Source organism: Seriola lalandi, unplaced genomic scaffold, assembly GCF_002814215.2.
Source record: "Seriola lalandi dorsalis isolate HSWRI2012SDOR001 ecotype SW California unplaced genomic scaffold, Sedor1 jcf7180002054580, whole genome shotgun sequence".
Classification (NCBI taxonomy): domain Eukaryota; kingdom Metazoa; phylum Chordata; class Actinopteri; order Carangiformes; family Carangidae; genus Seriola; species Seriola lalandi.
The window spans coordinates 1499425-1524461 of NW_019525133.1; the positions used below are offsets into that span (position 1 = coordinate 1499425).

The 25037-nt window shown below is 39.6% G+C and overlaps 2 protein-coding genes across 5 annotated transcripts; one reads left to right on the forward strand and one right to left on the reverse strand.

The window, feature by feature from the left end:
* The first annotated feature begins 1342 nt into the window (after positions 1–1342).
* Positions 1343–10735, forward strand: cuzd1.1 (CUB and zona pellucida-like domains 1, tandem duplicate 1). 2 transcript variants are annotated; one of them, XM_023418032.2, is made up of 23 exons: positions 1343–1441; positions 1695–1736; positions 2135–2176; positions 2392–2436; positions 2856–2994; positions 3087–3283; positions 3440–3538; positions 4323–4355; positions 4436–4534; positions 4696–4725; positions 4838–4936; positions 5106–5150; positions 5256–5354; positions 5521–5565; positions 5676–5774; positions 7056–7091; positions 7279–7423; positions 7678–7883; positions 8671–8846; positions 8991–9221; positions 9314–9474; positions 10114–10358; positions 10505–10735. In XM_023418032.2, exons 1-23 carry the CDS (start codon positions 1375–1377, stop codon positions 10597–10599), a joined length of 2475 nt encoding a protein of 824 aa, XP_023273800.2. In that variant the 5' UTR covers positions 1343–1374; the 3' UTR covers positions 10600–10735. The 2 variants fall into 2 exon arrangements, with proteins under 2 accessions (XP_023273800.2, XP_023273802.2); XM_023418034.2 differs by lacking the exons at positions 4436–4534; positions 4696–4725; positions 4838–4936; ... (1 more) ...; positions 5256–5354; positions 5521–5565 and having other exon boundaries at positions 1344–1441.
* Positions 10736–10857: 122 nt separating this feature from the next.
* On the reverse strand, positions 10858–15350 carry ikzf5 (IKAROS family zinc finger 5). Of its 3 annotated transcripts, none has more exons than XM_023418126.2 (4): positions 14906–15350; positions 14573–14733; positions 13852–14025; positions 10858–13774 (listed from the first exon to the last, which is right to left on the reverse strand). In XM_023418126.2, the coding sequence occupies exons 2-4, from the start codon at positions 14703–14705 to the stop codon at positions 12810–12812; spliced, it is 1272 nt and encodes a 423-aa protein (XP_023273894.1). In that variant the 5' UTR covers positions 14706–14733; positions 14906–15350; the 3' UTR covers positions 10858–12809. The 3 variants fall into 3 exon arrangements, with proteins under 3 accessions (XP_023273894.1, XP_023273892.1, XP_023273893.1); XM_023418124.2 differs by having other exon boundaries at positions 14573–14781; XM_023418125.2 differs by having other exon boundaries at positions 14573–14781; positions 14902–15350.
* Between the last annotated feature and the right edge of the window lie 9687 nt (positions 15351–25037).

Here is a 25037-nt window from a genome sequence, read left to right on the forward strand (position 1 = left end):
CAAGCAAGATTTTATTTACACTATGTACTACAATTCTTATTTTCCAACATGCGCAAATACAAAGATTTAAAAGTATTTCCCTTCAGTGAATAAGAGTTTACAGCCATGCTAGCTGCTCAGTGAGGCTGGACTTTAAAAAAAATAGTGTTTTGAGCCAAATGCTAATATCAGCATGCTAACATGCTCACAATGACCATGTCAACATTATCATTCTTAGCAGGTATAATGTTTACCATATTCAACTTAATTTGGTGTGTTAGCATGCTGACATTTACTAATTAGCACTGAATATGAAGTACAGCTAATGGGAATGTCATTTGTTTTCCAGGTATTTGGTCATAAACCAAAGCATGGGTGGATCACTGAACAGGGCTGTGCCCAGGGGGCCCCCTAGGCATTACCTGCAAAATGTCACTGAAACAGGCACATACCAGCCACAAAGAGACACAAAATGATGACAAAAACAATTATGAAAACGTATCTGTGCTCAGCAGCCCATTATTTCATGATCTGTCCATGAACCAAAGTATTGGACAAATTAAAAAATCTGACCTCATGGTGTGAAATGAAAAGTTAAGGGATCTCAAAAGTAATTGCAAATCATTCTGATGGGAACATGAAGGCCCAGAATTTCATGGCAGTCCATTTTATAGTTGCATAGACGTCTAAGTCTCGTCACAGTGGTAGACTGATATTACCATCCCACAGGCCACCGCTAACTGAGGCTAATTAGTTATATAATTTTGTCACTTGACTGATAACTATAACTTAATTTGCCAAGAAATGATGACACAAAGATGTTTTCTTAAGAATATGTGAATCTTCAGCTGCAAAAAAATAGTTTTGTTTTTTTGAATAAAATAATCAATTCATCTGATTTACTGTATATGGTATGAATGTTTACAGGACAATTATAAGCTTTAACATACATGAAGGTGCATCATTATTATAGTGTATATATATTAGTGTGAAAATAAAAATGCAGACATGTTTGATGTTCATATTATTTTACTGTAACAGGATGCAACTGATGCAGCAGGATTCATGCGCTGACAATAGTCACTCACAACTTTTGCAGCAGATGTCAGTTACACATGAGATCATTATAGTGTATATTTTATTATCCACTCATTTGTAAGTTCCCAAAAGCAGCGTAAAGGTCCAGTGTGTGTCTTAAGCAAATATCTTAAAACACGCATCCTGAAATGTCAACAATATTTATGATAGTTAACCAAGTGTGCGATTCTCATGCACGATTATTGAGTAATTTATCACTATCACATTTGATGACATCAGAAACTTAAAGGGTGCTATATCATAGTGGGCTGTTGGGTATATAAGCTGCCAAGTTCAGCATCTGAAGCAGTTTGGAAGATGAACAGATTTACAATGTGGACTCTGTTGGTTCTTTGCAGCGTGATCGCCACACATGGAGTGCAAGGTATTATGCACTAATTTCTTATTGTTGTGTTTTTCCTCTTTGGTTTTGAATTATTTTCTTTTTCGCTCACATCAGTATTACATTTGTCTTTTTAGGGCAGTAATGGGCAACATTAGACTGAGCACTGAGCTGTTGGGGAGATTCTGTGTCTATGTGTTTTTACATTTACTTTTCTTTTGGCTGTTGTTACCTTTGCTCTAACTGGGCTTTTAAGTGGCATTGATCTTTTGTTTTGTGATCCATAATCCATCAGGTGGTGATCGCTTCCAAACAACAGTGTTACCAGGTTCTCCAGGTACAAAACTAATTCTACATTTTTAGTTTAGCTTTAATTGTCTAAAATACGTACATCAAAAATGTTGTCTCCCTTGCCCTGTTTCCATCAGAATGGGTTGATGTGTTATTGCTTTCAGGTGGTTTTAGCCAACAGTTTCCATTTACTAAGAATATTAAAAGTGAAGTGTTTATTAAGATAACTAACGTCCTGAGTTAAATTTTCTTTTTCGCTCACATCAGTATTACATTTGTGTTTTTAGGGCAGTAATTGGCAACATTAGACTGAGCACTGAGCTGTTGGGAAGATTCTGTGTCTATGTGTTTTTACATTTACTTTTTTTTGGCTGTTGTTACCTTTGCTCTAACTGGGCTTTTAAGTGGCATTGATCTTTTGTTTTATAATCCGTAATCCATCAGATGCTGATCGCTTCCAAACAACATTGGTACCAGATCTTAAAGGTACAAAACTAATTCTAAGTCTCTCTTGCCCTGTTTCTATCAGAATGGGTTGATGTGTTATTGCTTTCAGGTGGTTTTAGCCAACAGTTTCCATTTACTAAGAATATTAAAAGTGAAGTGTTTATTAGGATAACTAACGTCCTGAGTCATCTGAGTCACAGAATGTGTTGATACCGTTGTGTTGTATCGCTCTGTCTTTCTACTTTTTTTTTCAGTTTCTGATGCAACATACGGACATTTTGGAACAAGTGATTCTGCAGGTAAAATGAGTTCCAGCAAAGCACAATGTCAGCTCATGGTTGTGGGTTTTTGCTTTGCTCAGTCAAAACATTAATGTAAAAAGTTTAGTTTTGTCAGGAGAGATAACCACACAGATCAAAAGCAATTGGCATAAACACCTTAAACACACAATAAGATTTTTTTTGACAAAATACCTTTGAGGAAGTCTTTGACGTGTAGATTAAGAAGAAGTCATTTGTGCGTTTCCCAACCCATTGTAGTTCAATATATGATCTCAGCATTTTTTTTAAAATTCTCTATACTGCACCATAACATTTACTTTGTTTGTCTTACTTGTAAGACTATCAATCTTGTTGTCGGTTGTCATTTGTTATTTCTCTATTCTTTGCAAGTCTTTTTAGTTTTACATTTTCATAAACCTGAGTTTCTTCATCTGCAGCATGTGGTGGTTATCTGTATAGCACCAGTGGCACCTTTTACAGCCCCAACTATCCACACAATTACCATGACTATGCAGACTGTACTTGGTACATCAGACCAGGCAGACAAATTGTGCAGCTGGAGTTATCTAATGTAAAGTAAGTGTATGTCCTGCGGTCACTAACTACTGGCACTGTATTGTCTGTGGCTTTAATTTCAAATCCCTGCTCTTCTTTTGCTCTTATGACAGCATTGAGAATCACCCACAATGCGGTTTTGATGCCATTTACGTCTATGATGGCTCCAGCACTGGAAGCAGGCTCCTGGGGAAGGTGTGTGGCTCAAATAACACCATCTTCCACTCCACCGGGTCTTATTTGACGGTGCACTTCAGGAGTGATGGCAGTGTTAGATACTCAGGATTTCGTGCTTACTACAAAATTGTGGGTAAGTTGCTTTGGATGTGACCAAGATATTTTACACAGTGTGTCCCCATTCTAATGGTATCTAGGATTTCAACAGTAGTGGAAAAAAAACCCAAAAAGTCTTGTTACAACCATGTAGAGATTGACATAAACTCTGTTTTGTCTTTTCTTTCTGCAGCTGGAGGATCCTGCAGATACAGCTGTGGCTACCAAGTTGGAAGCTGCTCTTGTTCTTCAGGCTGTGAATACAGAGGGAACTGTTGTGCTGACTATCTAAGTAAGCAGTGGCCGAAAATAAATAAGTACATTTGCTCATCTTCTGTACTTAAATAGAGTTTTAAGGTACTTGTACTTTGTTTCAGTATTTCCATTTCATGATACTTCTACTCCACTTCATTTTAATGGGAAATCCTGTATATACATACTGTATATCTGACTCCTATAGTAACTTTTCAGATTAAAATTTCACGTAAAACAACATATGATAATCTTATAAAATACAATACAATTGTTGAAGAGTAAGATTGGTTGGTGCCACTGTTTCAAGTCCACCAGTTTTTCACATGGTGTAATTTAAGTCACTGTTTGAGGCCCAAAAGCATAAAAGTGTACAAAGATTAGAGAAATAAAATATGAAAGCAAATGTGTGTAGCAGAAATTAGTTTTTCATTCTTTGCTGCCCCTGCATTAATCATCTCATGACCCCAGTGATTTATACTGTGACCCTTTGGGGTCCAGTTACATTAGTTAAATGCTCTTTATGCATTAATGTATCGGTATTAACAATATATTGATAATGTATTCACTGTTTTTCTTAGCAGAATGGGTACCTTTACTTTTAATACTTTAAGTACACTTTACCTCTGAGCTATTACTTTAGCAGGATAATGAATACAGGCCTTTTAACTGTAACTTTCACATTGTTGTACTGATACTTTTACTTTAATCTGGGTACTTCTTCCACCACCAGACCAGGCTGTAGCAATATGATGGTCTTTGCTGAGTAGAATAGGTGAAGCATCAAAAGGCTCATATATCAATCTAATCTCTCTTTCACACAGATTTCTGCTCAGCCACGTCTGCACCAGTCACAGGTAATTTAATCTCTCCAAGTAAAAGTTCCATACATTTTTCACTGGAAGTTTCTCCTGTAAAAGTAATTGTTTTTTCCTAGCTCAGCCCTCGTGTCGTTACAACTGCGGTTCCAACATGGGAAGCTGCTCCTGCTCAAGCTCTTGTCAATACAATGGCAACTGTTGTCATGACTACAGCTGTAAGTGTCCAGCAGTTCTCACGCTTCAACAGCTTCACTATCTCACCACTGTTTAAACCTTCATGATTACTAGAAGAAGCGAGGAGGAGCTGAATAGGAGTGAAAATTGATAAATTGAAAAATGAATGAATTCACTTCTGTAATTGTTGTCTTTCTCTCAGATTACTGTGGAGCTGAAGTCACGACCGAAGGTATTTAACTATCTGAAAACTGTTTCAAGCAGCAGCTCAAAGGTCAAATTAATATTCTCTTACAGAGAGTTGAAAATACTTTGGTTTGACTATATCATCCTGTGTCTCCCAGCTCAGTCCTCATGTCGTTACAACTGCGGTTACAGCATGGCAAGCTGCTCCTGCTCAAGCTCATGTCAATACTATGGCAACTGTTGCTATGACTACAACTGTAAGTTCCAAGTGTAAAAAATCAACAGCATTAGCAGCCCTCTCTTGATGAAGGAATCTCTGTCAAATTCCAGTGTAATACTGTGCTGAGAATGACACATAGCAGTAGGTGTATTATAAGTTATCATGCAGTAAGTTAATGACCTCATTTTTCTTTCTCTGCCATGTAGACTACTGCCCATCAACGAGCACTACAAGGTGGCCTACCACCACAGGTATAAAAAACCTTCAAACTTCAGCCAATTAAGCTTGGAGAACTTGATATGTAATGGTTCCTCAGTAGCTGTAATGTAATGTCAATGTTATCCTGTGTCTCCCAGCTCAGCCTTCATGTCGTTACAACTGCGGCTACAACATGGGAAGCTGCTCCTGCTCAAGCTCATGTCAATACTATGGCAACTGTTGCTATGACTACAACTGTAAGTTCCAAGTGTAAAAAATCAACAGCATTAGCAGCCGTCTCTTGATGAAGGAATCTGTCTGTCAAATTCCAGTATACTGTGCTGAGTGACACATAGCAGTAGGTGTATTATAAGTTATCATGCAGTAAGTTAATGACCTCATTTTTCTTTCTCTGTCATGTAGACTACTGCCCATCAACTAGCACAACAAGGAGGCCTGCCACCACAGGTATAAAAACCCTTCAAGCTTCAGCCAATTTAGCTTGGAGAACTTGATATGTAATGGTTCCTCAGTAGCTGTAATGTAATGTAATGTCAACGTCATCCTGTGTCTCCCAGCTCGGCCCTCGTGTCGTTACAACTGCGGTTACAACATGGGAAGCTGCTCCTGCTCAAGCTCTTGTGAATACTATGGCAACTGTTGCTATGACTACCACTGTAAGTGCCAAGTGTAACAAATCAACACGATTAACAGGCTCAGTATCCCTCTCTTGCTGAAGGAATCACTCAAATTCCTCAGGGCTCATACAAACATGGCGTGATAATATGTTTTGTTCACAGTTGCAGAATAAAAAGCAGGTGTATCATCATGTTTTTTTTTACACAGTAAGAAGAGGTTTAAAACATAGTTACCACTTTATTCCCTTCTCTCTGTCATGTAGCTTACTGCCAGTCCACCATTTTCAGAATGTAATATTTAAGAATTAATGTAATATCAGGAGACTTCTATACAGATTATAATGTCAGTGAACTGAGTAAATTGTTGGAAGTCAAAATTTTTAGTATGACCCTCTTTATGAGTAAAGAGGGTCATATTCAAAATTTTGTGATTTAGCACAGGATTTAAAAAATACTATTTTTATGTCTCTAATGATGTACTTCCTGTTGAAACAGGATGTTGGGGCAGAACATGCGCTGATCAATCATTGTGAAATCTAAATAAAAGTGATATTAGTTAACGAGAAAAAAAGAAAAATGCTATGATCTGATAGGAAAGGGACGGAATATTGGTTGAAGTTTTTCTTTACAGGATGAGGTAATCATCAAAGATTCACAGATTTGCAGAGATATGAAGTGTCAATTTCACATCCGTTTCCAGTCCTGGAGGATATTCATATTGTTCATGTGAAAAATGACAGAAGTAGTTGTGTAATAAAAAAAAAAAAAGAGCTAGAGAGAGTGCAAACCTTGGCTCCTTTCTCACTTCCCCACAGCTGACCAGTCACTGCGTAAAGTGGGTGTGAGTGACAGAATGTCACTTATAGAAATGGTCGCAATTCTGATGGAAACAACCATCCGACAAGCAGTTCTCACCCCCACTGACTGAAAATTACCCTGAAACAATTTCCTGCAATTCAACAACATCGAAGTAGAGGTTCTTATTTTTTGTGCTAAAAGCCTCAGGAGCAGCATGTCTTCATTTAGCCTGCCTGTCTTTACAAAGGACCACACAGGCCACAAATTGTTGATGCTGACCACACACGCCACTTACAAAATGTATCTAAAGTAAAAGGCTTCCTATCACAGTCAAATGCAGAAAAAAACTTGCCTACGCATTCATTTTAGACTACTGCAATGTCCTTCTTACCGTATTTAACACAACTGCTGGTCGACTGGATAACTGGATAGACATGGTTGGATGATATTTTTTTGTTCACAGATGTTTGTTGAGGTATATGAATGATTGTAATTGTTTCATTGTCTCTCTTTGCCATGTAGCTTACTGCTCCTGGACCACTGAAAGTGCCACCTCAGGTATGACCAAGCCTCTAAACATTCTGGAGTATGTGTGAGTAAAGCAGCATGTCATTTATTCTGCTGGCAGGAATGTCTCTTCTACGTCTCCCAGCTCAGCCCTCGTGTCGTTAAAACTGCGGCAATTACATGGGAAGCTGCATATAGTTCGCTGCAATGACACTTGTGCCATCTTGTCCACCTTTAGCAACACCCTGTGGAGGCTCTTTGTCTGGTTCTGGCACCTTCTCCAGCCCGAACCATCCCAATTACTACTACGACAACGCCTACTGTGTCTGGCAGCTCAGAGCTCCGTATGACCAAAGAATCTTCCTGGATTTCACGTTCCTGCAGTGAGTGAAGACTGGTTCTTTGGAGACCATTAGTATAAATAAGCGCCCTCAATATGTGAATTACACATGGAGAAATTACAGTATGTGATGACAGGAGTGACAGAGAATATTATCAACTTCCTGGAAAAAATACCAACAAAATATAGATTTAGGCTCTGAATGGATCATCATTAAAGAAACTGTATTTCGAGTTTTGCTTCAGTAAGTGAATAATCTTAACAATCCATGGCTTTTATCATATTTTTTTAACCTAGATTGGACAACTGCTGCAACTGTGACTACGTTTCAGTCTATGATGGGCCATCTGTCGGTTCACGATATCTGGGCAAAGTGTGCAACAACAGTCTGAACACTTTCTACTCGACCTCCAACTACATGACTGTGCTCTTCAGAACTGATGGTTCTGTTGTTGGCCGAGGGTTCAAAGCTGAGTTCATGAGCTCTTTGCCACCAAACTCAGGTAGAGATATGATATATTTGATATTTAATAGTGGGTATAAGACACTGAGTTTTTTTCAACTTATGTGTTAAATGTCTCTTGCGGACTGAAATACATCCTGTGAAACAATCTATACCGTCTGCTTTGGCTTGTAAAACTGTCACGAGGGATATCTCAATTTGACTACAATTTTTTCACAGAAAGCGTGTGTTACAAAGAAGGGGTATGGAGTTTGAAAGATGTGAGCAATTACCAGGCAGGGAGGATCTAACCAAATGTTGCTGTTGGTTGCATTATGGGTAATGTACAGTAGCTGCTCTGTGGGGCTGTACATAGGCGCAGTGGAGCTTTGCGCTAAATACAAACATTGTCAATGCTTAAGCATGTAATGTTTACCATGTTTACTTAATTTAGCTACAAACAAAATACAGCTGAGGCTGATGGGAATGTCATTGGGTTTGCTGTTATTTTTTCATGAACCAAAATATTTGACAAATTAAAACCTGAATGTGCCGTTAAATGATGGGATAATCCATCTGCCACATATGTGAACCTCATGGTAGTGCTAAAGCAAAAGTCAAGGGATCACCAATGTCAGCAGGCTTCATACTCTGGGGACCAAGAATGTTTTTGCCAAAATTTCATGGCAATCCTATGAGTGCTTGCTGAAATATAAAAATTTGGACCAAAGCGATGGATCGACCAATGCTAGAGCAACACTTGGGTAAAAATGCAAGTATTGTGAAATGCTACACCGTCATCCTTAAAGTAATTCAAGCTGTTGTAAATATCATGTCTCCTCTGTCAGGTCGAGTGGACTGTTCCTCAGACAACATGAACATTGTGATTGAGAGGAGTTACCTGAACTCTCTTGGCTATGACGGCCACAGTCTGTACCTGGACGACCCATACTGCAGACCCCAGGTTTCCCGCTACCAGGTGGTCTTCAGTTTCCCCATCAACACTTGTGGCACCGCTCGAAAGGTAGACAACTCATCACCTTCTGGAAAAGTCGCAATATGCAGTACTTCTCCCACAAATTACAGTGATGATTAGGACATACAGTAAATGCAGATGTCAGTGGATTCTTGAGTGTGACTGTTTTCCACTATCTTCTACCATGAACAGTTTGAGAATGGCAGAGTTGTGTACACCAACGCTATCCGTGCCTACACCTCCAACTCCGGAGAGATCACACGCCAGACTCACCTTAAACTGAACGTGGGCTGCCGAATGGAGCAGGACTCAGTGTCCCAGATTATGTACCTTGTGGAACATCATGATAACAGTAGCATTGTAGGCACAGGCAGATTCAATACCAGCATGGCGTTCTACACATCCAGCAGCTTCTACTACCAGGTGTGTTCAGGTAGTGGTAAAGGAATGACTGTTTATGCAGAAGATTCCTATTGTAAATACTTACACATAATGCTGATATTTTACACTCTCAGGTGACTCAAGTTCCATATAAGGTGACACTCAACCAGGACATGTACGTCCAAGTGGACCTGAGAAGGGGTGACAGCACCCTGGTCCTCTTTCTTGACACCTGTGTGACCTCACCATCGCCCCATGATTTCCAAAGCAGACCTTACTACCTGGTCCGTAACGGGTAAGATGAGTGTGTTGTCTTGCTTCACTGCTCCCCACAAGCAGTGTAGATAGAGCACCTAACCTGCACGGGCTTCCTGTGACTGTTTTCGAAATAAGAGTGGCTGGATTGGTGTAGTCAGTGTTGAAACTTCTAGTGTGTCCCATCAAACACCAGTGGTGCAAAGTAATCAAGTACATTTGCTAAAGTACTATTCTTAAGTACAATTTTGAGGTACTTGTACTTGTGTATTTCCATTTTCTGATACTTTATATTTCCTCTCCACTACATTTATTTTACAGCTATAGTTACTTGGTACTATACAGGTATAAAATATTTCACAACAAAACACTTATAAGTGTATATAAGTGGCACTGTTAAAGATTAAACCTGTGTTTCCCAAACTGTATGGCTTGTGACTTATTAAGGAAATGGCAGCCGGGGCCTCTTGTAACATGTTTCAGACATCTACAATTTGTTAGCACTTTTATTTGCAGTATTGGAACTTTTACTGAAGTAAGGGATCTGAATAGTTCTTCCACTTACAAATGTTAATAAACAAAGTACAGGCCCTTGCTATTCTCTTAACATGATAATCCATGTCCCTTGCATAGTCACAGTACGTGAATTGTCCAGTAACACTGTCTGTCTCACCTTCAGATGTCCTGTGGACAACACCTACTATACCTACACCAGTGGCACCCGTGCCTACGCCCGTTTCAGATTTAGGGCGTTCCAGTTCCTGCGAGCCACAGAGTCGGTTTATATCCAGTGCAAGGTCCTGATATGCCAGGCCTCTGACTACAATTCCCGCTGCCGCCGTGGCTGCAACAGACGTATGACCAGAGATGTGGGGTCAAAACATGACAGCCAAACTCTGGTCATGGGTCCCATCCAACTCAAAGGTCTGTAGCCATTCGTACCTGGTTTTGATGTCAATAGTGGATCAATTGAAAAAATCATATTAGGTTAACAGGAAGAAAAATCATTGTGATCTCATGAGCTCAAAAAACATAACAATAAAAGACATTTCACTATTTCTCTTTGACAGAACTTGAGAAAAAGGAAGAAGGGACTGAGAAGCAGGACATGAAGCAGGACATAAAGCAGGACGTGGAACAGGACAAGAAGCAGGACAAGGATTAACTTATTGCAGATATTGCAGTGAGCTGCATCAATCTTTACAAATCTAAATCTCCTACCATTCTTTTCACTGTGACTTTATTATACTCACCATTTCTCTTTATTGCATTACCTGATTAAAAGCATCATCAAAAGACAATCTGTGTTTGTGAATTTCATTATGTTATACTCTGAATGTTTAATATTAACACCCCATAAAATTAATATCACTTTTGTTGAATACAGAGGTGGAGAAAATGAAAACAAAAGACAAGATGCAGCTCTGTTAGAAAACACTTTACTTATAAATTAGTTAGATTAATCCATCTCACAATAAAATGATTTGCCATCCCAGAGGGAGAGTGATCGCCAAAAGGCTTCAACATTCACCATTACCTATGAACCTACGACACACTGAGAGAACATAAGGCAGTCATTACTGGATGCCCCTATTATTGGTAAGCATGGTGACAAAACGGTGGTCCTAAAAACGGTAACTATGTTCTCCACACATGTTGCTAAGCAACAGACAACAGTACTCAAGACAAAGAACAATCTTGCTAAAGTAGCAGTCTTCCTGCAAAACGATTTTGCTTTTTTGACACTGAACATCTATCCAACCACTCAGAATACAATACTCAGTAAATATTCAGAAAAGCACTGGGATCCATGTGATGAATGGGGGGATTGTGGTGTGTTATCACAAAGGCTAAAACTTGGCATCCCCAGTGCTACGTGGCAATTCTGAAAAAGTGTTCACATGAGACACAAGACTTGGTGATTCTGTCCTAAACACGGAGATACTGGTTATCAAAGTGACTTCATACAATATCAAAAGATCAGAATGATATAGTTAAAAGGATATGCAAAACCCTTTTAAGAAAATGAGAGCAGTTACCATGATGCTGGTCAAGGAAGGGCACTGTGTGGAGGAACTTCAAAAACAACACGACTTCAATAAAATCTAGTTTAACATCTTAACTGGCTGACCAAAGTGCGGCCAGGTTTTACTGTAAATGCCACCCATATAGTACAGCTGGCATTGATTTCAAAGTTTCTTAGCAGCACTCATGGAGCAGAATTTTGGCAAACAAAAAAAATCGTGGCTACCATAGAAAACTACAATGGCCCAACTTTTTTTTTTCTAAGGTTCTGGGCCTATCCATTACAGTAAGAAGAGAATAACTGTAATAATATTAATCTTCAAAGTAACAGTCCTCTTTATCTTGGACACACAAGAAAGTGACTATGTCAGGCACTGCAAATAAATAGTAGTAATGCACCAAGCACTGAAATAATTTCAACAAGGCTTAAGTAAGATCACTCGAGGCCAACAGTTTGACTCCTGTGTGAGTATCATTACAGAAATCTTTATAGCTCCAGGAGTGTTGAGAATTTATTTGGGTGACTCAGTCAGAATCGCCCTGCAACACACATTTGTTTTGTCTTTACAGTTTGTATTTTTCTAAAGGAACATGCTGTTAAGAGTGACAGCCAATTTGTTGACCCTCCCCACTTTACTCTCTTAACAGGCACTGGGGGGCCATGGTCATGCTTTTTTCTTCCATGAGGTGATGTTATATTTAGGGTTTTTTTTTTTTTTTTTTTTTTTTTTTTTTTTTTTAAAAGAGTCAATGGAGACATTACATCTAACAACTGTATGTGTACATGGTTTCCTCAAAATATGTAGTCTGCCCTTAGCATTAGTTATATCACTTGAGAGGGATTGAAAAGCATCACCTCTGCGTTTTGACCATCATATTTCAAATCATGTATATGCAACATTACAGTTGACCATTTTCTATGGTATATTTTATAAGTTGCTTTTAGATTTGTGAATGAATTCCTTAAAAAAAAGAAGAAGAAAGAAACAAAGTTCAAGGAATCTTGTGAATTTGGTTACCTACTTCATTCAATAAGGTCAGTTAGTTTGGCTGAGTAGGGAAGTTGTCTTTATTTTTTAACAGCACATAATTGTGACTCCCTCAATCACCACAAATAAATTCTCAACCTGTTGAAAACACTGATCATCCCTTTATAATACACTTGAATGGGCACCTTTAATTATATAAAATGGAACCATCTGAATGTTGACATTTTCCTGTATAAGTACAACTTTCAAAGGCTAGGCTACATCAAGGCCAAGTAAAAGACCAATAAATAAAATTACTATGGAATTAATAAAAAGAAAGCTGTCCGTTAAAAGTTCATTCAAATTCTTACTCAGTCATCCATTACTTGTGCTGCCCGCGGGCAAAGTGGCAGGCAAAGTCGTACTTGCTCTTGCACTTGTAGCCACAGATGTTGCACTGGAATGGGTTCTCGTACCCATGGCAGCCCATGTGGATGGTGTAGAGGATGTTGTCTGGGAAGTAGATGTCACAGTGCTGGCAGTGATGCAGCATGTGGGAGTCCTGGAGTGGGGCGGACAGGCCTGGAGCTGGTGTACTGGGCTGGCTGTTGGAGATACTAGGGGTACTGGTGCGCCCACTGTGCTCACTGCAGGGTTCCCCTCCAGGGCTGCAATTGCTGTGGGGAGGAGCCCGGGGCTCTGGGGTGATTGGGGAGGAGGAGGAGGCATGGGCCATGCTGGCTGTGACAGCCACAGGAGCTGTGGCGGGGTGGGGCTGCTGGATGAGGAAGGGCTTCTCATCTACGATAGATTCTGCTCCTGGAGACATGGGAGGTTGAGTCTGACCCTGGGACTCTGAAGGGAGGCTGGCCAACTGGCCTGCCAGGGTGGAAAGCTGGTTCAGGGGGTTGTCCATGACCATATCATGGTGATGGTGATTTTGATTTGTGGAGAGCCCGTCCTCGACTACTCGATTCTGATTATCATAGGTCTCCTGACGTAAGTGGGGCAGCTCATGAGAGAAGTCATTCACATTGTCAGCCTTGTGCACCACCATAGAAGGGGGGCTGAAGTTGATGAGGAGCCGGCGGCCATAGCCCAGTGAGCTGGCCTTCTTCTGTAAAACACTCAGCATCTTCTTGTGGGAAAGTGAGCGAGCACCTTTCATTGGCAGGAGTTTGTGACGTCTGCGGCGATGGTGCGACAAGTTGCTACGATCACTGCAGCGGAAGGAGCACAGCTCACACTTGTAAGGCTTCTCGCCTGTGTGTGATCGCATGTGGGCCTCCAGATGGCGCTCGTAGGCCGAAGCAAATGGACAAAGGTGGCAGCGGTGCGGCTTCTCTCCTGTTTAATTGGAAAAACAGGATCAATAACAAAACTTTGTGCGTGTTATCCCCTGAAAATTAACTATTAACACTTACCTGTGTGAATTCGGATGTGCTCAATAAGTCGTGCTGTGCCTCTGGTGGCATAGTTGCAGTAGCGGCACTTGAGCTTGCCGTCATATGTCCTCTCAAAACCATCCACAAGGATCCCTGAGCTGTCCTCAAGTGACATGTCCACTGCGGGGTGGTCCAGTCCATTTTGACTGCAGTCTGCATACAGGAACATTAGCAGCACTTATAATTTATACAAGAAAACACCAAAATGATACCATACCATACAAGCACTGATTATACTTTACTATATAGGGAAACAAATGATTTGGCAGTAATGTCTTATTTTCATGAATACCATAGCTGCCTTTAATTCATTTAGCTGGCATTCAAGTTGTAACAACATGTAGTCCAACTCTTATGTTAACTGCATATTATAGGTGGCACTATGAAATATAAACAGGACAGTAGTTCAGAAATTGTTATCAAAACAACAGCCAATGATTTAACAAGCTGATTTATCACAGATTTATTGAAGGATCAAGTGGAAAACAATGACCATGTCTGATTACTCCTGCAGTAAGTGATAACATTCATTAAACTACATCTGCTATCAGATAATGCCTATAGGGACATCTGTCAGCGGGTTGCCTAAAAATTAACTGAACAAATCTGCACTAAACCGACGCATAAAAAAATGCTGAATTTACATATAAGGGCTATAAACAGAGGTTAAATGACACTAGCAGTAACACAGTTACTTTACCTGCTGGCAGCTCGTCCGCCTCCTTGACGCCGCTGACAGAGCCTGATATCATGTTGACATGTTGAGTCTGCTGGCTCAGATACTCCTGGAAATCCTTCACAAAGTCCAGCGTGTCCGGCTTTTCCTCACCCATTGAAAGAAAGCGATGCAAATGTCCAACACTAAAAAGACGTGTTACGTGTTTGACTGCGGCGATCACAATTATGAATCTGCATGAAGTCAGGGAATTAAAATGTCATGAAAACACATATGCAACCAACCACATTAAAAAAAAAAAGTCTAAGTATCCGTGTCGTTAACGTAGCTAGCTGATTTCCAAAGTTACACACCTACCTCTTCGAAGATAAGTCGTCGGTTAAATGTAAACAGTTTTGTTTGCTCGCTTGGAAAAGCTGTTTAGTAGCTATCCAGACACAAACAATGGGGTAATCCTGAAAACCAGTAACTGTCAAGCAGGAAATCGGCGCGATCCGATTAAAGCTTGGTCGCTCCTACACACCGCTCCTCATCACCGTCATGTTGTTACCAAAGCTACGTACGCTGCTTTAGCTGCACAGCTAACGTTAGCTTAACTCGGAGATAGCATCTTTGTCAACAGCTACGCCGGTATCTGCTCAACACGGTCATCACTTACATAGTCCGTATGAGTGTCCGTAAACCCCACAAGTCTAATACTAGTTTTAAAATATCCGTTCCGTCGACACACTCGATACAATTCACAAAGAAAGACAACCTGCGAAATCAAAACAATAAACCAGTTTGAGGGGTCAAAGTTCAATATCTGTGCACCGGTGAAAACCGTCCCGCCAAAAAAACAATATAGCCCGCCAAGAAAGGTTCCCTTCACCCCCACTAATGCCACAGCTTTGGTAAAAAGACAAAGTTATACAGTTGTCCACATTGTATGCATTCAGCAAAAACGCAATACAACATTTTTAAACAACAATATGAATCGACGAACCTCTTTTGTATTTTCTGTGCCTGAAGACCAAAGATGTAAATTTTGTACAGACGACGAGGCCTTAAAACATGCCGCAGAGGAATGGGTAAGATACAATTTAACACAAATAATGTATTATTTACAAATTCTGAAACTCCAGTTTATGGCATGAGGTTACACGTCGGAGGTTGATTTAAATGTATGTTAATGTTTTCAAAATAACTGTGATGCAAACAAACTTTTTAGCTAGTTCACCCAACTAACAAAAAAGCGCATTCGACAGAGGAGAACGCCGTCGAAGGGATTTAACTATGTGGCTTTCTGATGAAACATGCAACTTTTTTCTTGGTTTAGCGTCAGCATTACTATTAAGACAACAAACAAACTTGTGCACATTTTTAGATTGGCACAACTCTTAAGATGATGTCTTATTATGGAGTTGTTTAGTGTCAACATTTCACGTCAAATATAGGCTCATACATGAAGGAACTTGTTTTCTAAAACAATTTTTAGATAGCATCTTTTATGTTAGTGATTCAAAGATGAAATTGTCATTAATAATTTGTCAACATTGTATCAATATTGAAACTTACCTTCAACAATGCACTTTGTCATCAAAGACAATGGCTTTTTTTTTTACTTTTTTTTTTTTTTTTTTACAGACAGTTTGAATTAGAAACACAGATGTCTTGCCACCAGCTAATGAAGTTAACTGATAGCATTGTCCCTGACATGACACACTTTCAGATGTACAGCTTGCAATTATGCGCAAGTGGCAAATGAGGCACAACAATTGCATTACTTTCAAAAGCTATTGACTCATCCATGTTTTATCACAATCAATAATTTACCAGTAAGGGCTTGGTGAAGATCACATTGCCCCATTTGTGTCAAAGTTGTAGGAAAACCACTGAGGAGAAGATGATAAACGACTAAGTTGAGTGAGGCTGCTGTATCCCCTTACCGCATTACAACTGCTACTGTAAGAGCAATAGTATTACAGCAGTAATGTAAACCTGCTGCCAGAGAACACTTTACTCTGTAACAAGAGTCATTCATTTGATGTTGACAATTTATATACCTATCTGTGCTATGTCCTGTGGAGAAGCTATAGCGTGTGTGTGATCTGTTTGTGTGTCTCTTCAGGGAATGTTAACATGCTATTTTACATTTTTTCATAGATCAGATTGGATCTGCACGTACACCTGCTGTTGCCTGTCCACATATGAGTGCAGTTCAGCATCCGGACACTAGATGGCGCACATGTCTCAGTGATGGTACAGATACTTCCCATTCTACCACACACTGTTTTGAGACTCAAGGACTCCGCATGACACAGGATACCAAGGTAAGACATGCAGGCTGGTACAAGTTCTAACCTCGCAGGAAAAGGTTTGACTCATCAAGATTAGACATGTCATTGCTATCACTGTGCAGACACAGAAAGCTCAGTGTACAGTAAGCTAGCGAGTCCTGTCTGTGTCAGCTGCCAGTCCTGTGGGACAGCATGTAGAGCACCCACAGAAGACGTGACAGTCAACCTCATCAGTTGAACCGTGACCGCCAGGGCAGCCAATTACATCACCTTCTAACAGCCTGTCCACACTAATGTTATTTTATTGCAATTTAATTATGCTCAGGTTTCCACCGAGGCCAGATCCTGTTGAATAATTTACACACAGCCACAATGATTTGTCGCCACGAAAAGACAAACTACACACGTCTTGGTGCTCTCATTTGTTTCAATTGTTTGTTTTTTTTAATTCATATCGTATAAATCTTTGAAACAATAATCTCACGTTGTATTTACTACTAAGCATCTCCTGCAGTTAGAGCCAATGTAGCTGCGGGTTTGAAGGACAGATTTATTAAGCCTAAAAATACTTAAGGGGAAGAATTGGTCATCCTTAATTTTGCATTAATGACATGTCCACTGCACGATATATTAAGCTGTTCTGTTAAAGGGCAGTGAACATGTATTAATGAGACTGAGTGCAGGTAATACTCAAATAGGGCTTAGTGTGGGTGGTATTTACATCCAATAATACTGTGGTCACACTGTTGGAAACTTTTTGTTGAAAAACTGCTTTGGATGTTAAATGGCTTACCTTCAGCCATACAATTACATAACATCTACTCTAACATAAATCAAACATGGTAATCCAACATTTGTGTCTATTTTGATAGAATGACTCAATAACTCATATACTTAACATTTTGTATAGATCTGACTTGAACTCAAAACCTTTATGAGACCAATCTAAATTATATGAGCGAGCGTTTGAATATACACACTGCCACATGTAGAATGGGCTCTGGGACAACACCTGTCTTTGAGAAGGTTGCAGTGTTATCCACTTGCTCTGATTCCCATTTAAAAGGCCTGAATGAAAAGGTTCCCTTCTCCTCTTAACTGCTTGATTTACAGGCTGTTTGTGGTTTAACGCCACACAAGACAATTCATTTGCTCCTCCTTTCCAAGAAAGAAATTGGAATTTAATTTAGAAAAAGGTCTTAAGCAGTTTTTTAAGAGTTGGTGTCATTTGTTGGGCTGCATTAGAGATTACCCTCCTGGAAAAGCTTTTTAATCCTAGACAAGTGCAGCCATAGTAACGCTAGACGGGAGCCTCTTGGATGCAGAAAGGTGAAGAGGGACTTTGACGAGATTTATTCTTCTTCTACTGTGACTGTTTCTTTCTTGAGGTCTCCTGCTCCACGTGGAGCATTTGAAAAAGAACTGAGAGGAGGGGGATAGGAAAAAGGAGGTATATATTAAGCTTTTCTTTCCTCTCACCACTTAATTTCCTTGCAGGCGCGCCTTGCGCCGTTGTAATGAATGTAATTGCTGCCTTTGATGAGAAAGCTATTATCTGGATCACACTTTACATGGGCAAACAAGACTGCCCCTCCCTCCACCTCCACCTCCCATTTAACTCAGCAATGAGACCCCCCAATTATGCAGGGAACAAGTGGCTTTTCATAAAGCCAGCGTGTCGCTCTTGATTGGTGAGGCTTGGAGCTGGCTACATGTGGACAAAGGATAGATTAGTTGTGATATAGGCACACCAAAAACCCCATTTCCTTGATTAATTTCCTGCATGCCTCGCAGAATGGCCCACTCTCTCCCCGCTGAATTCTATCTCTCCTTTTAAAGACAAACTTTCATCTTTTGATAGGTATGGCAGCTCAATGGACAGACAGACATTTTATTGACCTAAGTTTGACCACAGCTGCCTGGACTTCAAGAGGGAATAGGAGCAGAAAGAGAAATGTGTCACTTCAACACAGGAGGATGGGCTTATTTTTCTTATGAAAAGCTCAAAGTCTTTGTGGTCCTACAGTATTTCTGCCCTCAGCCAGGATCAACTCGCTTTTCATGCTGATCTGTTTGTGCTCTCATGTCATCACCCTCTACACACACACACACACACACACACACACACACACACACACACACACACACACACACACACACAAACAAACACACAGGCACAGGTTGCTCACTCATTCGCTGTCTCTTTCACACACCCACACACAGACACACTGAAGCACGCTAAACATCCATTTGATAATAGTGGCGAACAGATATGATGGGAGTTTATGAGGCGACGCGCGATAAAGCTGCTGTCACCTTAGGAAGTCGAAGTGTTCTTCTGACTGCCTTATTACCGTATTAAAAGCACGACTCGACGAATTCACACACACACCTCAGCCTGGCTCTGACAACCCGGTGCGATTCTGTCCAATATTCCACCAGGCTGAAATATCGAGAACAATCAAATAGACTGTCACAAGTGACAAATTATACTATTACTCCTCAAAGATTGTCATCCTTGAAATGTATTCATAGCCATTTCTTCTTTATCGGTGAGTGATTATTCCTCTAAGCAAGCAATTCCCCTGTGATAAATTGCTAATCAATTCATTTGACTGTTATGCTTTGAGAATGGCTACGAGGGATCAGCAGCATTGGTCACTCTTCTTCACATGGTGTGCTTGGGCCTGATAGATGCCAGCTGCCTGACCACCTGACTCTTAAAGGTTTATACCATCAGAAGCAGGTTGCCATCCGGACCCAGTCACGACAGAGAAAGAATTGGCCAATATTTTTGACTGAAGTGGCATTTTAGCAGTATATATTTGATGGTCCTACTACCAAAACCATGGGTCACAAATAAAGAAGATGGTATAATAGCTTTTGACTGGCCAGCTAGCTCTCGACTTGAAATGAAGTGTCCAGTTGTGAGTTATCGTGGCCAAACGTCATTTGTACAGCCTGAAAAGTGGGGACATTTTTCTAGCTTGTCACTCTCTAGCTATAGCTCATTGTCCTGAATGATGCCTCTGAACGCACAGTTGCCCTAATACGAGCATTTCACTCGCACTGCAAGAAGGCTGGTAATGGATTAGCCTGTCCATAGGAAGATAATATAGTGCGTCCACTGGCACATCCTTAAACATCAATGGTCACACATAGAGTATCAACCCTCAGCATGTCTACCACACTGCTCACACTGAGTATGATCTGAAACAAAACAAAGATTGTTTTTTTTTTTTGTTTTTTTTACGTCCACAACTAATGATAAATTTTTATCAGTTCGTCTGCTGATTATCTTCGTGATTAATTGCTTTAAACAATCCATTGTTTACATTAAAAAATCCCAGAGTACAAGGTTTTGAAATTGCTAGGTTTGTCCAACAAACAGTCGAAAACCCAAAGATATTTAGTGTACGGTCACATAAGGTATGTAACAAATCCTGAATGTCTGCTTGAAAAATAACATAAATGATTAATGAATAATCAAAATAGTTTCTGATTAATTTTCTGTTAGTTGGCCAATTAATTAATCAACTAATCATTTCAGCTCTACTCTTTTTGTGTACTTATCTCTTTTAATTTTGCTGGTAACACCTACAACATGAACATCAATGTCAAATAAATTCCTGAATTATTATACTGTACAGAGTAACAGTTGATTTCCTTTTCATCTTTTTTAATTTTTTTTTTTATTTTAATACCTTATGAGCTCTTTCGGCCTTGTATTTTTTTTTGTGTTTTATAAATCAGTTTGATTCGCCTTGTTTTCACCTTATTTAGTAAAAGAAAAAGAAACAGTTTTGTGAAAATGGGTGTGTCATGATTTTGAATACTAGAATAAGAGACCTTGTTTTTACATGACAGAAGTAACCACATTCATAGAGATTTTTTTAATAAAATTTGTTTTGTAAAACGTTTGTATTTTTTTGTCTTTACAAATTAAGATCCCTGTAATAATAATAATGAATCAACATCAATATCATAAACAAAACTGGTCCCAGTGTTCACTAGGGAGCTCACAGCATTAAAAACTCCAGTGCACTCTAAATTAGCCGTTGAGTTTTGATCTCTGTATGGATCTGCTGGAGTGCCTATTGAGTCTGAGTAAAGAGTGGTCTAAATCGGACAGTGCTGCTAATGTGAGGGAAGTTTTAGATTAATGAGTCTCCTGCCCTCTCAGGATATTGATCAAACCCAATCTGGCCAGGAACGATTTCCCATGCTCCCCTGCTGTAATATTAATAATGTATCAACATCATGAGCAAAACTGGTCACAGTATTCCTTGGGGCACCTACAGGATAAAAAACTCAAAGCTCCAAGAAATGTGAGGCACACTTTAAATTAGCTGTTGAGTTTTGATCTCTGTATAGATCTTTGGGAGTCGCTATTGAGTCTGAGAAAAAAGCGATCTGAAATGGACAGTCCTGCTAATGTGAGGGAAGTTTAACATTAAAATGTAATTTCTTTTATTGTAAACAGACAAAAAATTAATTATTAAAACATTTTTAAATGGCTGGGCAGCATAAGGAGAAAAAAAATCATAGCTTATATAATGTTTCACGTTGGTGACTGGCTTGGAAATATAACTTTAAATAAATTAAAAAATAAGAAACAGGTTTTTAGCTGTAATTTTACCTCTATAAAAGAGAAATTACCAATACCAAGACACAAAAATTGGTAATATTGTTTTATTTTGATTTACAGATATCAGATAACTCAACAACACATCTCATTTAATTTTACAATAAAATAAACCTGAAGAAATCTTATACCAGAATACTACATTATAAAAAATATAAAAATTACAAAAAACAACCGTAGCAGCACATTAAAAACTCAGAAAGAGCTGTTACCCTGAATTAACATAATGGCATCGTTAGGACTTGCATCCATTAGGATATCGAATTCTTTGGGGTTTAAGTATAACATTGATTTAAAAAAATACACCTCTTAATAAAATGAGCGTTTGCATGAGCATTACCAAACTGTAGATGGACATCAACAAAAACTGAAGAACTCGGGGCACAAGGTTAAGATGTGTTTAAAAAGTTTATTTTAAAGTGTAATTCAGAGGAATGAATGTAAAAATTTCTGCTTTAACAGAGTTTTGATTTTCCAAACAAAAAACCCTCATTAGACAATTATTGATTACACCAGTGTGACCAGGAACAATTGCTGCTGAAACCCTGCTGTTTTCTTTGTCCTTTTCTAGTCAGTGACAGCACTGGCACTTGCCAGAGGCCATCACTGCAGTCACTGTTGGGTTGTTGTGTTTGATTATTTTTTTATACGGTTGTGTTGTTGCAGTTTGATGACAGTATTTTTTTTAGCTCTTTTTCTAGTTCTACACTGTTGGTCTGACAGTACGTGTAGCTGGAGATCTGAACAACCAGATCACATGACCAATTTAATCGTGTAGGGACCATAGTTCCTACACAGTCGACTATGTAGGAACTATATACTTTATTAGCTAAGTGTGACCTGAGAAGCTGAAGCTTTTCCAGAAACAGAATATGGAGACTCTCCAACCATGGTGAAGCTGTTTGGATTCTTCATCATAGATATATACAAAAACAAGTTTTAGACTTCAACCCCAGAAACCACAACAGCCTCAGTTTGAAGCTGTTTCCTCTTTCTGCAGCGGCTCTGTCGCTGGCCCTCCTGCAGGCATCGTTAGCCAGACGATGATGGGAGCTACCTCGGACATAATGGGAGGGTTGACTGACCCCTGACCCCGTATCGATCCGTTGGCTGTGTCCAGCTGGGCCTCCCCAAACCCAGTCAGCTGGAGAGGTGTTTAAAAGCTAACGCCCCAGCTCCCATCCACTCTGCTACACACTCATTAATTACATCACTTACCTGTGACAGTGACAAACCGGCTCGGCCACGCCGCAGTTTATTAGGGTCACTGTATAAAGACCAGGCCAAACCCAGATCAAAAGTGTGTGCGTGTGTGTGTTTGTGTGCGTTTGTGTGCGTGTGTGTGCAATGGAGAGTGAAAGACCCCATCTCATACAGTATGGGATTATGAGTATAGATGCATGCTCCAGAGGGGAGTGGGACTGTTTTGTCCTGGCCTGTCGAGCTCCTTAGTGGGGAAATTTATTTTGATTTATTTGATATGTTGAAAGACAAAGATTGCCAATTTCCTTGTACAGACAAGAATATGAGTATAGATTCGAGAAACACAAGGGGAAAAAAAAAATCACAAACAAAACCTCCCAGCAAAGTTTATCATTGTAGTCCTTGTAAAACACCACACAAGCAAAGGAATTTGACATGTTTTTGGATGAAATATAAAATCTTGCGGATTTAAGACCACTTTCTTTTTTATGTCTTTTGTGTTTTTACGTTCTATGAAAATTTGCTGACTCAGTTCTTGGCCAGTCTTTGTTGTCTTTGCTGCTCACAGGCAGCTGGATGTTTGTGGCCCATTCACTCCTCAACTTTTGTTGCTGCCTTTGCATCGCCTCCTATTTCTGCAGGTGTCTCCAATCCTAGATCCACCAAAAAATCACCTCGTTCCCCCGCCTTCACCCTTCTATCGTTTCTCCTTTTTCAGTATTCGCCTTCCTTTTCTCTTTACTGAAGCCCTCTACACAATAAAAGACTATTGGTTTCCTCTTGCCATACCTTTCCCACTACACACTGGTATTTCAATCTCGACTCAATCGAGAAGGCTGACCTGCAGACATAAAGAATTGGCTTTAAGGCTTTCGAAATGGAACTAAATCTGCTGCAGGTCACACTGGGGGAAAATAAGCGGCAAATGTAAGTAAGCATGAAATAGTTTTTCATAAATAATCCAAGTGACAGCAGGCTTTCTAATGGTGCCAGGGGGCTGTAAAAGAATATGTTGCCAATTTCTCCCCTATTAAAGTGAAATAGAAAGCCAAATACATAACGGTGGTGCCGGAAAAGTTGCATACCTGGGCCCGTTGGAGTGGAGATTGAGGACACAGTTGGGTGTTAGAGGTATTTGTAGTTGGAGGTAAGGTGGTGGAGTGATTGCTGGCCTTGCAGTCAAGGTCTTTTCACTGCGGGAAAAAGAATGCCCCTCTTTCACATCAAATCAATTGGTCAATAACTGCCCCCCTTTTCCTGCATGTGCACAGGTAGGCAGCTCTCATCTGTCCCTGCGCAATGTTGATTTGATTTGCACTTATGTTTTTACAAATAATCAATGCTCCATTTTGACTTATACAAAGGCCTGTAACAGTATACATCGTCAGAGAGGGAAAAGGAGCGAAACCAGGAAACAAGGTGAACGTATTAATGGGAATGCCATTGATAGAGAAGATAAATACCAGGATGTCACAATGCTGCGTGGGTCTAAAATATCACAGAATCGTTCGTAAAAGTAGCAATACTGCAATGTAGAAAGAAAAAATAAAGAAATGTAAAATCTTAATTTACAAAGAAGGTGCTCAAGTACACCTCATATTTGTATTTGAAAAATATACTTTCACTTACATTCCACTACTGAAGGTAACCTTGGTATGTTATCATCTCTTCTGTCAGTTTCTTTCTCTTGAATTTGTTTGATTGAAATGCTTATTATTTCCTGAAAAAAAAATTGCATGCATGAGGTTGAGGAAACCTTTCTATGAAGCTGTCACATCATAGGGTGTGTACGTGAGTGGGGGAAAAGAGGGATGTTGCATGAATGTACAGTGAAAACATGAAATTGGGCTGTTTGTTAATCCAGCTATGAGAGAGAGAGAGAGAGAGAGAGAGACTGATTTGAAGTCCCTGTTCGTCAGACTCAGTTATTTATCACTATTAAATGGTTAATTTTCCTGGGTGCCCTGAGGACTTAGGGGTCTGTTAAGCTGTAAGGAAGAGTTGTCAAGGGCTGGTGTGAATGCTTGATGTACTGTATTAAAAGAGCACTTTTGAGGGATCTAGTATGGATTGGTGCTGGTCCCTCATATGTATCCCATTTTTACTTAAACAGGAGGAAAATGATGATATGACTCCCATGACTTTTATTTAATTTTATGTTCAGAGACTATTTGAAATACAAGATTCCATATTAAGTATCCATATGTATTTGTGTATAGATTTTTTTCTCTATATCTTTATACATATATATATATATATATATCTCTGTCTACACTCAGTTGGCGGTTTATTAGGAACACCTAGCTAAAACAAATGCAGTCTAATACAGCAATCCTGATGGTCACAGTTTTCAGTTTTTGTT

Bases quoted from the DNA above. Each gene is read 5' to 3' on its own strand.
- ikzf5 (XM_023418126.2), bottom strand. From the start codon at position 14,705: ATGGGTGAGGAAAAGCCGGACACGCTGGACTTTGTGAAGGATTTCCAG. The intron at 14,026-14,572 runs GTAAAGTAACTG...TCCTGTATGCAG, and splicing joins GGCGGACGAGCTGCCAGCAG to ACTGCAGTCAAAATGGACTG. The intron at 13,775-13,851 runs GTAAGTGTTAAT...CCAATTAAACAG, and splicing joins GCACATCCGAATTCACACAG to GAGAGAAGCCGCACCGCTGC.
- cuzd1.1 (XM_023418032.2), top strand. From the start codon at position 1,375: ATGAACAGATTTACAATGTGGACTCTGTTGGTTCTTTGCAGCGTGATC. The intron at 4,726-4,837 runs GTATTTAACTAT...TGTGTCTCCCAG, and splicing joins AGCTGAAGTCACGACCGAAG to CTCAGTCCTCATGTCGTTAC. The intron at 5,566-5,675 runs GTATAAAAACCC...TGTGTCTCCCAG, and splicing joins AAGGAGGCCTGCCACCACAG to CTCGGCCCTCGTGTCGTTAC.